Source organism: Apiospora phragmitis, assembly GCF_038363925.1.
Source record: "Apiospora phragmitis strain CBS 135458 chromosome Unknown utg000002l:1.0-5516284.0:1.0-5523493.0, whole genome shotgun sequence".
NCBI lineage: Eukaryota > Fungi > Ascomycota > Sordariomycetes > Amphisphaeriales > Apiosporaceae > Apiospora > Apiospora phragmitis.
The window spans coordinates 1,896,870-1,912,648 of NW_027117400.1; the positions used below are offsets into that span (position 1 = coordinate 1,896,870).

Here is a 15,779-nt window from a genome sequence, read left to right on the forward strand (position 1 = left end):
CCTCCTGGCGGTAGCTAAATTGCCTGCTTAGAGCCGCAGGTCTATCGAGCCGAAGCATAGCTCGGACTCTGATACTGGGCCATCGCACGTCCGCGTCGCCTTTCCTTTGATGGTGCGAGAAACAGAAACAGCGACGTGATAATCCCCCAGATCGATGTACTTTAAGTATTGGGACTCCATCTCCGGCGCGGCCTTTACGTTGCTGTCAACAGCAGCGAACCGGTCCAAAGTTTCCCCAACATTGACACATTCAGCCATTGGGCCTGGAGGCTATTCGACTTCCAACTTCTGGGCACCCATGGCTTGGCCGTTTCTGCTCATATCCAATTCGCCGAGTTTGATAGAACTCGCCACTATCTCTATACCATGGTATTTGACCATGACATCCAACTTAGCCAAGTCACAGAGTTTCTAGACCCGCTACGAGGCCACCATCCTCATCAGTTAAATGCGATGCTCCCTTGCTCGTTTGCTTTCGACTTGAACGCTCGGGGAGTCCATCTCGACCTCATGGCTGTCGTCTTCAATGGCGCGTTAAACGCGCGCGTGGCCAACAGACCGGACCACGTAGTACAGTGCCCACCACGTACGTTAGCGAGCGGCACCACGCTGCTCCACTGCGAGCACATGGGTCACCTGCTTCCAGCGGTCGTGACCTAACTAGTTGGGAGGCACCCCAACGACCTGCTCGCCCATCGTCATCGTCGCTGCTGTCATCATCAAACTCACAGAGAAACCATTTCGAATTGGTCCAGGTAAGAGCCGCCGCATGTCGCGTTAGAACTGGGAACGAGCAGAACCAGCTTTCCGAACTTACCGCGAAACCTACTAGCGGTGAAGGACACCTCTGCTTTCCTCAAGCATCATACTCAGTAACGCTGCGTTCCTAAGCCACAGATACAGGGAACAAGACCTTTAAGATTGTATTTGTCGAACATACTTTTTGTTTCTAATTTCTTCGTTTCATACCATGTCATCCCAGAAAACACAAAAGACATATGAATAGCAGTCTAACCCGTGCGCTGCACCAGTAAAAAGGCCAGCGTCCGAAACAACACCGATGAGCAATATAGCATACCGCCTTTCTCCTGCGCCTCTGACATGAGCTGTATTCGCTGCGCCAGCGTTGACCACCGTCTTGTCGGAAGGCTCCAAGCCCGACCTGATTTCACTAAGATTGACGGACATGGGCCCAAACCGTCCTATTGATTGGCCGATCGATGACCTGCGATACAACTCGGGCCCCGATGACATATAAGAAACCCTTGTATAAGGCTACCTTCCTAACCGACTACGCCTCGAAGACCTCCTTCATGGTATAGTCGAGCTCCGAGATCATCCAGCTGTGGGGACAAGCTTTTCACGCGAATGTAGCTGAGCCAAGGGTGTTGGAGGGCCCCTTGCATGCTGATGCGTATATCTGGTCAGGTTGAGAACACACCTCGTCCGTATTGTATTCGCAAGTGTAAAACAATCCTTTTGATGATAGAATATAAAGTCGACTTTCTCGATTCCCAATTTCGGACGGGAGGCTGAGAGTATCGAAATTCGCGGGACTGGAAGACACGAAAATTATGACTGGTACGTCGAGGGATGTGCCCGGGAAGCCGAAAAGGGCGAAACAAGTCGATCCGGTGTGAGTGTATAAAGAAAAGTGCACAGTTGGAAAACAGCCAACCTCTAGCTCAACCTTTCCCCTGTCGTCAGGTGGCAGAGACCAACTCTCCGCAGTAAGCTGCTAGCCTTTTTCCCAATGCAGTCCAAGGTGCGGACTACGCTCTCCGATGGACTATGTGTGCAGCGGTTCCCGAAGGCAACTCGTCCGAAAGTGCGAGGCGACCGCCCGAGTTCATTGAAAAGCCACCCAATGTCGCTGGCAAGGCCCAGGGGGCTGCGTGCAGACCTTATCCTTGATTTCCACCATCTCGTACGCACCCCTGAAATTGAACGTGGTGGACATGCTGTAGTCGCAGCTGACATCAAGAAGCGATTATAGGACTGCGTGTCGAAGACTGAGCTGAAACCGAGACTGGAACCCCAAGTTGAAGTTTGGTGGTAATTAGTGGTGGAACAGTGAGTCGAACAAGAAAGCAACGTTTTCATACAGCAAGTAGTGTTTGGCCAATCCAAATCGCGGAAGCTGTTCTTACAGACCTAGAAATTAAAATGAGACTCTGTCAAGAGATAATGGATACAGGGGAAGGGACCTGTTGATTGACGTACGCATCTGCTTCACATTCTGAGCTTGAAAAGTACCCAACCGGGCTCGCTCCGTTTAGACCGGTGTTTGGGGACCGTTACTTCGGTTCTGGTTGAGATCAACGGCTGCTGTACTGGAGCTGATACCATTTCCGGGGAAAAGTACAAACTTCCGTGACGGTCGTCACCTGTGGGTTTGTGCTCCTCTAGGTCCTCCACCAGTTGACAAGCAAGTGGCGGCTAACGAGGGGTCCGTCGCATACATCCCGGAGGGGCCTAGATGCTGTGAGATATCACCGGCGTACGAGCGAATTCACGTTTTCTTCTCCAACTCGACCCTGTTAGAAGGTAGGTAATTAGCCACGCCATTCCTGTTAGATGGAGGTATGTGCTTTGCCCTGGTCTTGAATAGTAGTGAGGCGTACAACTGTATACCTAGACACCCGTCGCTAGCTACCCCTCGTCGCTCCTCATCGCAGTCAGCTTTCTCTAGTCGGTTGCTAGCAAAGCGGCAGTCCTTAATGTACACGGCTACGGGGTCGCCACATTTGATCCCAATCTCAACTAGGACTTTCGGTTGGCCGAGTTTGTGCCGGGGCACCCTTTGCCGTATCCTGACTGGCTCACGGCGTACGGAAAGCGACGCGTGGAGCAAAAGGCATCCCTTGGGCGCGCACGAACATGGCCGAAGTCTGCTCATCGGGAACAGTTATGCCAAGCTAACCGGTATGCCCGACGGAGAAGGGATTTGACGAGGACTTTGGCCATTGATGGCCATATTCGCAACAGGTCCGAACTTCCTGTGCACAAATTTTCATAGTCGATCACCGCCTTGTTCCACCGCCTGAATGAGGTAATACAATGGCTACCTTTGAGACGGTAGACTCCTCTATTCGAACGACAGTGTCGAGTTCATACTGAAAGGGTCATGGCCATTATTGAATGGGCTTCCTGTACGCGCCTACGGTGTTGGGGTTCAAATGGTATATATTCTGATTTCTCTCTATTCTAGCTCCCCAAGCCTTGAGCTGAAGACTACCACCGGTCCTTGCGGTGCACACATGTGGCCCCCCTTTCCAGAGGTGCTACCAGCTCCTGAAGTGGCTGTACCAACAGACACCATTTTCATAACCGTTTAAGGGGCTCAAATGACTCGTGATCTAGAAGCCGGTCGATGCAGCTGTAGTCCTTCGTCGGCATGGAACTCTGCCTTGTTTCACGGACGTCATAGCCAATCCGTGTTTACCAGTGGTGTAGCAAAAGGTCGGTCCGAGAGGGCATTTCGCTGATTGTAACCACTCGTCTCTTCTCTTGGGCGTTCTCGTTGGATTGACTCTTGTTGACCATTATCCACTCAGTTTACATATCGTTTCCCAACTAAACGTTTAAATAGGCGTTGTCGTGCCCACAGCTACTATTGCTGTCAATCTTGATTATATTGCTGGTGGTGTTCATTTCGGCATTGGTGATGGGAGATCCCCCCCCCCCCAGGCTTCCAGTCATCTCCCTTGACAAATTCAGGAGTGATGGAATAGCTCTAGTGCTATACTTCGTTGGCGTGCTGCTGGGCGTACCCCTCGTTGGCGAAAAGGGTGCATGCCCAACAGCATGTACTCATCCAGGGACGGATCGCAGAAGAAGGCGTTGATTCTTTGTCGATTCAGGCACATCTGCTGGACCCGAAGCTAACCCCATAGCTCCACTGGATGGTCTTTCCTAGTCTTGTCACCATACAACAAACGTCCTGGACTCCTAGGAGATAATCAGTATCCCGGCTATAACGTCCGAATTAGGCATATCCATAATGTTACTTACCTTCAAGTACGTCGGTTCACCAAGGCCCAGACGTTGTGTCTCTACTTCCATGGCTTTCGCACGATTTGCACCGCGCGAGTGATCGCTGTAACGTTGTATGGCATCCTGTCTCGACCAAGACATATAGATCCGCAACCCAGTGGACTCTCGCCGTGAAGATCCAGGCGACGCCTCCAATCTCCACCATCAAGAACGGCGGCCACGATATAGCCATCAGCCCGGTCGTGAAGCATTCGCCAGAGGCCTCGCGCTGGCATCGGGCTACACGCCGCCCTTGGATGTGCGATGGACTGGCACTGGGGCCCGCAAACGCCAGCGGCAGCCGCTACCACGGCGCCAACTTTGTGTAGTCTCAAGCTCCGACACCAACAAATCAACTGTGCTCTTGTAGTCGCGCCAGGGGAAAAGCGATGATGAGGACCATGTGACGGGAAAGGATTGCACCGACAGGTGCGCGTATGCCCTTCTACTGGAGAGATGGTTGCTTCTTCTCGAGGTTCATTCCCAGTGTTCCTTCCTAGTGTTCCTTCATTCTAGGGTCACTTCTGCAATGGGTCGGTAATAAGCTGTAGTATACTTCAAGACGCTGACTTGAAAATATAGTCCCTTTGCCCGGTTGGGGCGGCCTGGCTCAGTTGGCTAGAGCTTGCTAGTGTCAGTGCCGTGACAACTTCCTTCTGGTGCAGCACTAAAAGGCCAACAGCCGAGGAGTCCGTCAGGGAAAAGCAATGACTAGGAACAAGAATTGGAGAACGACGTTACACTAAGTCTGAATCAGTAGATGTGCGAGGTCCCTCTTGGTGGAGAGAGCTCTTTCCTTTTCTACTTCAGCTGGAAAGGCTGGCACTTGAAGACTTGCATCCGGGAAAGGCGATGATCAGGACCACAACGTCGAGAAGGATTTCACTGCCACTTTACACCGGTAGATGTGCGTTGGTTTTCATGCAGTCGGCTGCCGCGCCTCTTTCCAGTGCAGCTCAAAATCTCGGGAATCCAAAAGGGCACGTCAGGGGATCCTCGATGAAGGGACCAGAGGCCCAGACAGGAATAATTGCCGATGCTCCCCTAACAGGCGTGCGTACGCCTTCCTGTAGGCGGGCGCGGGCTACTTCTTCCAATGCAGTTCAAATGGTCCGCACTTTGTGGCATTCCTCCCTCTTCTGCGAGGATGGTTCTAAAACCGCTACAGTCAGCGGCCCTCATTCTCGAGTCCGCCCTTCGAGGTCTTGAAGCTGGTGATATTCCACGCCTCTGGGGGGTCTAGACATTCGAGTACCACATACTTCCATACAAGTGGCCGGGGCTCGTAACATCAGACCATGACGACAGTGATGAAGGTCGCGGGCACGATCAGTGTAGTCTCTGAAGAGGCCCCCGCCAGGATGTGCAAAGCCCTCCTCCTCGTCTCAGACCTTGCCGAGGCCAGTGCGTAGCCTCTTCAGGCTAACCTGCTGAGTCAATACAGCTCATGGAGAAGCTTCGACTACCGTCAGCACAATCTAAAGATGGCTATCGGTCTGGGAAGCTCATACCAAGTCATCGATACTAGGCAAGTTCTATGTTGTCCTAACGCGAACAGAGCTCGGCCTCTCGTTCACCCACATCCCTTGCCACCGGCCATTGCTTTTCCATGGAGTCGGTTCGCAATCTCGTGATAACCATCATCTGCTGGATAATGGCTGAACGCAACTGAGTCCAAATATCTGCCAGAACACGTCATTGGCGGCGTAAGACCCAGCCCCACGCACAGCTCTTGGAGAAGCTGTATCCACCATCCGCTGTTCGCAAATGGTCATCATGCTCCATTCCTGCTCCAGTAGCCTCCGACCTGCTCGAACCTCGCCCCCAATTGGAGTCAGCCTCCGAGTAAGCTTCCATTCCCCCACCACTTGGTGGTCACCATAGCCTGGCTGGTTCCAGTGAGGAGTCGACGATCTTGCGCGTGAGCTGACGCAGGTCATTTCGGCTGTGAACCTGTCTGCAGTCGCGATCCTTGGGGACTGGCTCACAATGCTTGATGCAAGAGATGAGGAAGCGGAACTGGCTTTCTGTTGTAGGAAAAGCACCCTAGCAGGGGTAACGTGCTCACTGACCCATTCCTTTTGTCTATATATAGCACGAGAACATTTCTCTCTTTTGTACGTATTCTTACTTTCCTTTAGATAGCACTTCATGTATCATCTGTTGCTCTCAATCGTGCAACACCGGTATCCTGAGCGGGACCCGTCTTGACAATCGACCTTGCCGTTGGTGGAGTGCTTGATGCAAGCGATGAGGAAGCGGAACTGGCTTTCAGTGTCCTGAGGGGGAGCCATCTTGACAGTTGTCTGGATGATGCTTGAGTGGGAATGGGTGTAGAAGAAGAGAGAAGAGGGATGTTGGTATGTCGCGGCTCTGAACCTATTTGCAGTCGCGATCTTGGGGGACTGGCTCACGAGCTACCCCGTCTTTGTTTGGGATTGGTCACCTTTTCGGCAGCCCTCCGGCGAATAGGTGTACCCGGTGTAACCGGAGTTCCCAGTGTACCGAAGCCTTCTTCCAGGGCCCGTAAGCCTCACCCAAGCGCCCTCGGCGCCTGACATGCGGCGGACCGGTGCCCTGGAGAATTCAGAGGGGAAAGGTGGAATTTCCAACCAAGTAGCTTGGCCTTGCAGAGAGTTTATCCGCGCTGTCAAAGCCAACGATTTAAAGCTGCTTGTGTGCCTGGGCTACTCGGGCGGGTAGGTGCACGAGAACCGGTACCTGATAGGGAAGACGTTGGCTGTGCAATCCTCTTGCCCTTTCCTTTATCCTGCGTTGCTGATCCAACCCAACTACTCGGAGTACTTGGAAGGGTAGGTATACCGTATTGCGCAGCCCGGCCTAACACACTCCTAAAGGAGCTGTAGCCACCGGCAGTCAACTGCTCGCAAATGGTCACTCTTCTCAATGACGCTTCGAGTAAGTTCCCCCCTAGTGTTCGAACCAAGGAAGAACGATACCGGGGAAAAGCGGCCGCCCGGTATACATCTTGGCCGTGATAATCAATCCAAACTCGGTCATTTAGAGGAAGTAAAAGTCGTAACAAGGTCTCCATCCAAACGGATACAAGGCTTGTCGTCGCATCAAACATACCCTCTGCGTTCTGGTCAATCATCATTACTAGGAAAGGAAAGCGACAGTGCCTACTTACTTCAATCACGCCCTTCAGTTCTACCCAAGGTAGACAATTTGGTACACAAGCAGACACTGCAACATCGATGTCGCCAACGCTGTTGAGAGCTTCTTCTTGGTTGCTGGGGATTAGTACCTAATCCTTTCTGATGACCGTCGGAAAAGGTTGTAACCTAGGATAGGTTTCTTATGGTCCTTCAACTTCGATTTGACGCCAAGTCAACCCAGAAAGCTCTTGTTACTCTGCGGTGCAAAGTGTCAGCAGCCGCCGGCGTGGCAGTTGAGGATTCGTTGTGCTACTCCGTGGTTGAGTTTAATGTCATCCCAGGACACTACAAATCACTGTAAGTGGCACAAATTCATGACAAAAGGTTGTGTAACGAAGTCTTCATTCCCTACAAAACTTCTAGTTCATATGTAGGTGCCACAGTGGCATCTTCGCAAGCCAGTCCAACCCAGAGCCATCCCAACCTACTCGCTGAGCTACCATATTCCCTCCAGGCCTTGGCGGTCAGTTCAGTTGCTGCGGCTGTGGAAACATCCTTCATGGTTCAAAGGTAGCGCACTCTGCGAGCTGACCACAGTTGCCAGAGACCCAGGTGCGAATGGTTACCTACCCAACTATAATAAGAGGTTAGCTAATCTCGAGTGGCAGGAAGGGGGTGGGGGGTGAAGCTGAGCTCTGGGTTATAAGGCCTGGTTACAGCTCGTTCTTTCACCGAACCGGGAACTTACTCACTTGGTCAATAGGCTGGCATGTCCGCGTTGGTCGAGTGGTAAGTCGAAGGGGAGGTAGAAAACCCCGGTCCGGGGGAAGGGGGACGCCCTCCTCGGACACCGTGACCCGGGCACGGGGGGTTTTCATAGGCACAGGTCGACGGTTCGAGCCCTACCCGGGGGTACTTGACGACTCCCTGGGCTGAACGTTCTGGTGACTCTTCTGATTTTTCCTGCTTTGCGCTTACTGTTGGCGCATATGTTAGTTAGGTGCCGCTAAAGAAGATCGAGGCGAGGGCGAAATAACCTACCACGTTGGTCCGTACCGCAGACTAACCAGTTGGTTGTGCCTTGACACGACAGAAAGCTTGAAAGAAGGAGATATCCTAAAGAATGCCCATGCGGAAGCAATGACAAAGGTATCTGCGAATGTGTGAATAATTGAACTTGATAGAGCTATTTGGCTCTAGTGTTGTGCACTGCTTTCCTGGCCTGGGTTTCAGACGGTAGCAAAACGGTTTTCATCGGTTTAGGACGGACGCAAAACGGTTTCCGGTATACGGTATGGTCCATCAGTCGGCGGGCGCCGCCGTGGGCCTCGTCGTCGCGGTTTAGGCGGTTGACCAGGCCCTTCATGGGGCGGTCGAGGCACGTGTTCTTCGACAGCCACTCGACGAGGAAGGCCTCTGACGTGTCGCGGGAGAAGCGGTAGTACCACTCGGGCTTGGCGATGTCCACGAAGATCATCATGTCTGAGGCTGGGGTCGCCAATGGTATCCCTCGTGCTCGAGCCCGGCGTACAGCTCGCCCTTTCGCGCTGCAGCAGACCCAGGCCGTAGATGACGCCGATGTTGAGCACAGAGCCCGCGCAGTCCTGGCGCAGCCGCCTCCGCGTCGCGAGCCCGTTCATGTACATGTTGGCGGCGGCGTAGTTGGCCTGGCCCGGGTGCCCGTCCATGACGGCGAAGGAACTGGTCTTGTTGAATAAGTCCAAGTCTTACCCCTCGTCCTCGTGTTGCCCTCTAAACATCGCGTCCACATTTTTCGACCCCACCGTCTTGGGCGCCCGCTTGAAGAACCGTACTGCTTGCGGGCGGCACTGCCACATGGCTTAGCACTTGTAGGGCCATGGGACTGGCGTGTGGCAGTGCCATTGGCCTCAGAACTTGACGAAGCTCACTGGCTCTACTGATGGTAGAAAGGCATGCTGGGTTCTGGACCCCACCAAGTGGCTAGTGGGGGATACACCACTTCCGTTCCTCCTACATCACACCTCTGAGCACAACGCACCACAACGATCGTTACGCTGGATGGCTAGAAAAACAGGCCTTTTTCAGCCCATCCCTCTAATCTTGGCATCCAGTGACACGTAACACCGGGAGTAACACTTGGTTCAGTGGCGTGGAAGGCACAGGGCTCCTCAGGCTGAGCACTGGTTGCCGTTTGCGGCTGCCAGAACGCAGCGAAATACGATAGTAATGTGAATTGCAGAATTCAGTGAATCGTCGAATCTTTGAACGCACATGGCTGCATCGTCGTGACTTGCAAGGAGGGAAACTCCCTTGTTTCAGTAAAGATCAGCCTACGGGCAGACGGACTCCTTGTCTCCGCTGAAGCAGCAGTCGTGGTGGCTCTAGTAGAAGACAATGCAGGCGATGAAGGCACCGTGCGGCCTCAGTCATGTTTACTCTTGCGAATCCGACTTCGTGTCCCAAACGGTAGAAACCTCGGATGCAAGCCTCGGAATCGCGCTGCTCGACCAACTTTGCAAAGCTAAATCCGTCACGAGGAATTAGCTTTCGTGGTGCGACGATGGTATGTGGTGTCTAGCCGTTACGTGGTGCTGCGACAGCATAACCTGTTGTGCCAACATCCTGGGCCCTGCTTACAAAGGCGCACTAGATCTGTGGTTGGCCAACATACTGCTGTGCCCGAGATGCTCGCCACGGCCGAGATGCCGGCTGGAACTGAGGCCAGGGCGAGGCGCCTGTCCCGCATGTAATTGTAATTTGCTGCTAGCTCCTTGTAACGGGGGCTTGTCGGATCGACAGAGACCCCCGAGCGGTTGAACGCTTGGTTCGTCTCGGCGTTTCCGAAGTCGAATATCGCGAGTTCCTATATTCGTTTGAAAGTCAGCCCTTGATCTCCCCATCTCTGTCATTCTGATCTTTTATCACGTACCTTATTCCCCGTTGTCCTCATGAACCACCTTGAGTTCACGACCGAATCTTCCTTCCCGCTCGCTTTTACCCCTTCGGTATCTTGGGTCGCGGGGCCATGTCTCCGTCTAGCGCGACGCACCACTGCCTTTCTGGCAAGCTTTAGGGGAACTTAAAGCATGTGGAAACCCACAGGCGGCTGGGCCGGGCGCCTGTGCTCTCTTGGATTGACTTGACAGTGGAGTCCTGCTTTCCAATGACATGAGCTCTAGTTGGACGGGGATGGGGACCTTGATTGTCTGCCGGGTGCCAATCCGCTGAAACAAATCCCGGATGGCTTGCTGAGCCTTGTCCTGGGCCTGGGGGCTGAGAGCTGGGAATAATGCTGATCGGTCATTTTCGCTCCTCGCCACCCGATGGACGACGACCCCAATACGGCGGAGGGGGCAAGGCGGGGGGAGCAGCTGCTGGTTAGCGGCCTTCTCACGGCGCTCCTTGGTTGAGCTCTTTTCGAACAGAGTCTCGCAGAGGGCCATCAGCAGGAAAGAATCCCCACTTGGCTTGCTCATGTAGGCATTGCTGGACGACGGGTCGCCCCAGCCAGCGTTTGCAGTCGGATCCATGCTTCGGCATTCGCTGTTGATATCGCTTGTTGCTGCCTTTTTCGGCATTCTTGCTGCCTGGTAAATCCTGGTGTAGGGGATTGTCTACGGCTTGTCCACGCTCGTCCACTGGCGTGCATCCCGAGAGAAATCTCATAGCGGCCAACAAGCCTGGGCTCACCAAGAATGGCATCACTTGAAGAACCATGCTGCTTGCGAGCGGTACTGCCATTGGCCTTCTTCGAATGAGCTCGTTTCAGGCATGCCGGCACCCTGCCGAGTAATGTCCGTGCTCCGATCAAGAAATTTCATCAGGTCATTGCATCTTGAACACAACCTGTCCCTGAAATCAACCTCCGGGCCACCACAAGATCCACCACGAGATCCGCCTCAGCCACAACATATCCTTCAGCTTCTCTGCCTTCTTTTCGAGATGGACACGGACTTGCTCGTGCTAAGTCCAACCCAGATACGGCATAAAAGGGCGACAGCGGCTGCTTCAACTTGAGGGGGAGCCTCGCCAGAGCTGTGGCAGCGACTCGCAGCTTAAAAGTTGGCTGTAGGCCCTAACTTCGTCCGACCCATTGTTGTTGCAGTGGGAGGGGGATGACGCCATCCATACTGTGGAAGAAGGAAAACGCTGCTTTTTCTCTTATCAGCGAAAGCTCTCCCGGCCTCCCAAGTGCTCTAGTCAATCTAGACCTATCAGAATCCCCAGATATCCCATATCGTCGGATCCTGTAAGCTTCGTGTCATGGGCGAAGCAACGGCAGCCACACGACTTGACAATCTTCGTGTACAGTCCTTGAAGATCAACGTCGTCGAGACTGGGACCACTTAACCCAGGCAATGGGCACGACACCGTCTTCAGTGGTGCACTTCTCCTAGTTGAGGCCAGCGTCGGTTCCTGTTGGCGGATGAAACACGATTTTGCTACTGCTACTTGTTCTGGTTCAAGAACCTAAAACGAACTGCAGCTCGTTCAGCATTGTTACCACCGAGGTGGTCGGGAAGGACCAGTACATGGACTGGGCTGGTCTGAACATTGCCTGCATTGAAATCGGCTGTTTTCTGGAGAATGCCACTACCATCCAGGATCGATCCGCGTATCAAAGCGCTCTCATTTAGAGCGCGTTCATGCCACTAAACCTTGAAGACGGGTGAGGAGTCATGTCCCATTCTATCAGTGCCGCTAGGTGTAGCGGGCTGCTCAGGGGATTGAACTTCAATCTTTGCCACCGCCAACCATCTTTCCAAAAGTACCCAAGCAAAAGACAGGTTGGAATAACTAGGGAGCCGATTGGAGTAACTAGGCATCCGTCCTAGAACACAAAGACTTGTCTTTTAGGCATTAGGATCGGGTGTAGATCGACAAGTCGCTTCTAGCCCCGAACTAAGACGGCTATGACCTCAAGTCGCCGTACATGCTAGCCAATGAAGTACGGTGGAGCTTCTTTGGCCCAGACTGAAAGCCTGTCACGTCGAATGCTACGGTCGCGTTGTAAGTGCCTTTCAGCATAACTTCTCGCAAACACTGGAACGCGATTCCAATGTCGCCCACAGGGAGAATGACGAGTGCGATGTCATTGTATAGCCCGTATGATACGATCTGCGACGAGGCGTGCCACTGCAAGAAACCTTGGCCGATTACCGAGACGGAAGCAATAGCGGCGAAAAATTCCTCGTTGTGCAGGTTGGGGGCCTGTCTCCCCGGTCCAGAGGTACATCCAGCAGGCGGGGACGTCGACGTAGGTGCCATATACATATCCAAGTCAGTCAATCATGACGAGCTCCAACTTGACAGGTTTGATGGTGATTGTATCAACGGTATCGACGGCGTCGTCGTCGAGGGTAAGAGAGCCGATGTCGCTGATGGGTCCGGCATTATCGTCCTGGTCTTCTTGGCGGGGCGGTGTCGAACTCGTCGTCATCATCGCCGGCGTCAGCTCCTGCATCTGAGGGCAAGTCGTTGATCGAGTCGTCGATCGAGCCGTCGATCATGTCGTCGCCGTTGCTGTCGGTGTCTACCTGCTTGCGCTTGTTTCAGGCGGTGGTGCTGCTGGCCTTCGTCGACTAGCTGCTGACGCTGACGGTGTCCTCAGAGTTCGATGGTTGAGCACCTTCTCGAGCTTCAAGACCTTGCCTTGGTAAATCTCGTTATTGGAGGGAAGTCTTTCGCGAGTGCCGCTGTGTTAACTGTCGCAGTGTAGACAGGGGTCACCCCCTGTTCCGGACTAGCGTGCTATGCTAGCTGTTCTTTTTGTGTATATATATATATAGCACCATGAGTGCAGTTCTCTTTTGTCACTTTTTTTCTTTCGAATACACATCACTTTATGTATCATCTGTTGCTCTCTATCGTGCAACATTAACCCATTGTTTCTCGTGAAGTCGCCATCGGGGAGGAGCGACGGTCCGAGCCTCCTAGGTCCTCCTGCTCGGCGGTGGCGGTCCGGTCACTACACAACGCCAGGGATGCCACGATTCCAACGCCGCCGGCGTCATCTTGGTATGGATACCAGTCTATCCGAGGGCGGACCCAGTTTGAAGACATTGTCAGGTAGGGGATGTGACTCGGTGCAAAGCAGTAGACGCATCCAAAACCTCTTTGGCCGGTACCAGTCTCCAGGGTAGTCTTAACAAAGACGTTTAGGAGCGCCAGCTACTTGTCACTCAGCAAGTGGTAGTACTATTTGTTTCATGGCAGTTAGCAATCTTTCTTCATGTATTTGTCTATCTAAATCGACAATAGTCGATAATATTTATGTGACTTATCTGGGCAATGCGCATGGTATCCATGGTCCAGTCACGGACTCGACGAACATTTGTGCGAGTGTTTGGGTGTTAAACCCTCACGCGTAATGAAAGTTAACGGAGGTGAGAGCCTTTCGGGGTGCATCATAGAACATCGACGTCCTTGCGATGGAGGTTCAGAGCAGCATGCTCTTCAACCTCCTTGTCCGTGATGTACTTGACCTCAGGGAAGCTATCGTAGTCATTGGGCTTGCCCTTGAGATCGTGGTACATGATCACGCAGCGCGTGACCAGAATTTTGGTGGCTCATTCGTATCTGGGGTCCAGCGATACAAACAGCTTCACAGTTACATCAGCCATCTAATTTTGGTGATGATAGAAGGGGACACCAGCAACTTCGTTTGCCACCAAGCCGCGCCCCCAGACTTCCCACCAATAAACCCACCGGCTACAAAGACCGCGTTGTGGGCAGACGACGCCTCGCTTGAATTCTGATTCTGTTCCGTAGCTTGTCTAATTGGCCATAGGCAAGGCGAGTACGGCCTGCGGAACTATGAGCCCCAAATTGTCATGTCTCTCGAGAAGGAACACTTCACTGTAAACCAGTTCGTCCGAATTGACGGGGTGGCCGAATCCGAGATCGTTCTGACAGGATATCGACAGGCATGTCCATCCTTCAGTATATACAGTCGTGACTACCACACGAGTCGCAAGACTCTCCATCACCTGGAACTCGCCAACGGGAACTGGCTCCGCATCGTGACCGACCAGTACTTCTAATCCTGCATGCAGCTAATGCGCTCGCTGGCTTTTCGCTTTTCAGCGAAATCCGAAAGGCACGATCGAATGCGGTAACGCAAATGACCAGCTAACACTTGGTAACATCTGAATCCGACACCTACTCGGTGTAGGCACAAGGCTCGTAAAACCGAAGCCATCGGTGATAGTGAATAGGGGTAGAAGCAGAACGGAGGGGCAAACGACCATGACCCATTGTCCCTCAGTTTCTTCTTGCTTGACTGTCAATACGACTGATGGAGTGCGTTGAGAGGAAGATGTAGATGTTGATGTCTGCTTTCCGGACTTGTTCCGCTTCGCAGTCCCTCTCATCTTTACTTTTCTGGCAACTGTAACCCATTGTCCCGCATTCTCTTCTGGAGATGGTACTGCCGGTTGATCCTGCACTACGGTGGCCGGGGTTGAGGCCACGCTTTCCGGGCAAATCTCTTGTTGATCCCGCTCTTGCTCTTCTCATCAACGGGTGACGTAACAGGGGGTTGCTGATGCGAAGGTTCCCGTGCAATCGGCTCAGAACCCCCTGAGCTAGCCGAAGGAGTAAATATAACTCCAGATGTTGTATCACTTGCTGCGTCCGGCTCAGAAGAAGCAGGCTAACAGGAAGATATGTGAACGGTATAGAGAGTCGGTCGCTGCCGATGATGGGGAGAGATATGGCAAGGGCGGCTTTATCGGTTCGCGGACCAAAGACGTGGGTTGTGAGCCGAGTGGCTCAGAGCCAGGGCGAATGGCCTTTTGGCCTTTTGGCCTTTGTCCTCCCAGATATTAAAGCAAACTCCTTGGGAAGCATTGACATTGAACGGGCTTCAGAATGTCGTCTACAGTGTAGAAACAATCTTTGCTGTTCCTGGTGCCACTGTGCTGTTGCGACCGTGGCTGGATGGATCTCAGCAACGTCTCCATTATCGTGAGGCTTTGCGTCCATCTATATGACCTTGTTGCCGATCGGGATGAAGTGTAGGGGTAGAAACAGAACGGGAGAAGACTGGTGGCGCAGCAGTGGCGACTGATTACAGGCCGCAGTGAGCTTGCATCCTGGTGAGTCTTGTTTTGCTGATGATGACCAAGCCAATGCACAATGGAGTGGCCAGATGCTGACGAAGACGAGGGTTTGGGTGTAATTAACTGGCGCGCGGCGTTATCCATATAACCAACTCATGCCTGGCTCTATTTGCTTGTTTCGTGATTCACGGTTCAACCATATATTTAGCGTGGGGAAGTCTTCCTGACTTGGTGGTCTAAGGTAGCTGGGATACCTGGAATCAGACGATTTCGGCTGTGCTGGTTCATCGCGGTTCCTGGAATCTGAGATGGCAGTGCTAGGACATCAAGTAGCTTCTTGGCGGTGGGAGCCCAGCGTTTGGTGCATTCGAAGCCGCAGAATCTGCACGAGAGCACGACATGGCTGGCTCCGTGTCGCACTGTATGCAGCGCGTTCACGTATCGGTCTCCCAGGCAGGTCACCCACTGAAGCACGTTGCCGTATCGTTCTTACGGGGGAGGTCACCCATAAGGCTTTGCTCAAGATTGGTTCGATCCTGAGGGTCTGGGTGCCCCAGAACCAGAAAATTCTGTCGGATTC

The 15,779-nt window shown here is 53.1% G+C and overlaps 6 protein-coding genes across 6 annotated transcripts; 2 read left to right on the forward strand and 4 right to left on the reverse strand.

Moving 5' to 3' along the window:
* Positions 1-27: 27 nt before the first annotated feature.
* On the reverse strand, positions 28-258 carry PG994_001406 (uncharacterized protein; the record flags this gene model as incomplete). The annotated part of the gene is made up of 1 exon (XM_066852815.1): positions 28-258. The coding sequence occupies one exon, from the start codon at positions 256-258 to the stop codon at positions 28-30; it is 231 nt and encodes a 76-aa protein (XP_066720956.1).
* A 3,745-nt stretch (positions 259-4,003) lies between these two features.
* On the forward strand, positions 4,004-4,364 carry PG994_001407 (uncharacterized protein; the record flags this gene model as incomplete). Its single annotated transcript, XM_066852816.1, has 2 exons — positions 4,004-4,020; positions 4,142-4,364. The coding sequence occupies 2 exons, from the start codon at positions 4,004-4,006 to the stop codon at positions 4,362-4,364; spliced, it is 240 nt and encodes a 79-aa protein (XP_066720957.1).
* A 3,976-nt stretch (positions 4,365-8,340) lies between these two features.
* On the reverse strand, positions 8,341-8,992 carry PG994_001408 (lovastatin nonaketide synthase; the record flags this gene model as incomplete). Its single annotated transcript, XM_066852817.1, has 3 exons — positions 8,341-8,642; positions 8,686-8,855; positions 8,886-8,992. The coding sequence occupies 3 exons, from the start codon at positions 8,990-8,992 to the stop codon at positions 8,341-8,343; spliced, it is 579 nt and encodes a 192-aa protein (XP_066720958.1).
* A 1,179-nt stretch (positions 8,993-10,171) lies between these two features.
* On the reverse strand, positions 10,172-10,714 carry PG994_001409 (uncharacterized protein; the record flags this gene model as incomplete). The annotated part of the gene is made up of 1 exon (XM_066852818.1): positions 10,172-10,714. The coding sequence occupies one exon, from the start codon at positions 10,712-10,714 to the stop codon at positions 10,172-10,174; it is 543 nt and encodes a 180-aa protein (XP_066720959.1).
* Positions 10,715-12,047: 1,333 nt separating this feature from the next.
* On the reverse strand, positions 12,048-12,579 carry PG994_001410 (uncharacterized protein; the record flags this gene model as incomplete). Its single annotated transcript, XM_066852819.1, has 2 exons — positions 12,048-12,347; positions 12,433-12,579. 2 exons carry the CDS (start codon positions 12,577-12,579, stop codon positions 12,048-12,050), a joined length of 447 nt encoding a protein of 148 aa, XP_066720960.1.
* A 1,390-nt stretch (positions 12,580-13,969) lies between these two features.
* Positions 13,970-14,179, forward strand: PG994_001411 (uncharacterized protein; the record flags this gene model as incomplete). The annotated part of the gene is made up of 1 exon (XM_066852820.1): positions 13,970-14,179. The coding sequence occupies one exon, from the start codon at positions 13,970-13,972 to the stop codon at positions 14,177-14,179; it is 210 nt and encodes a 69-aa protein (XP_066720961.1).
* Positions 14,180-15,779: the final 1,600 nt, after the last annotated feature.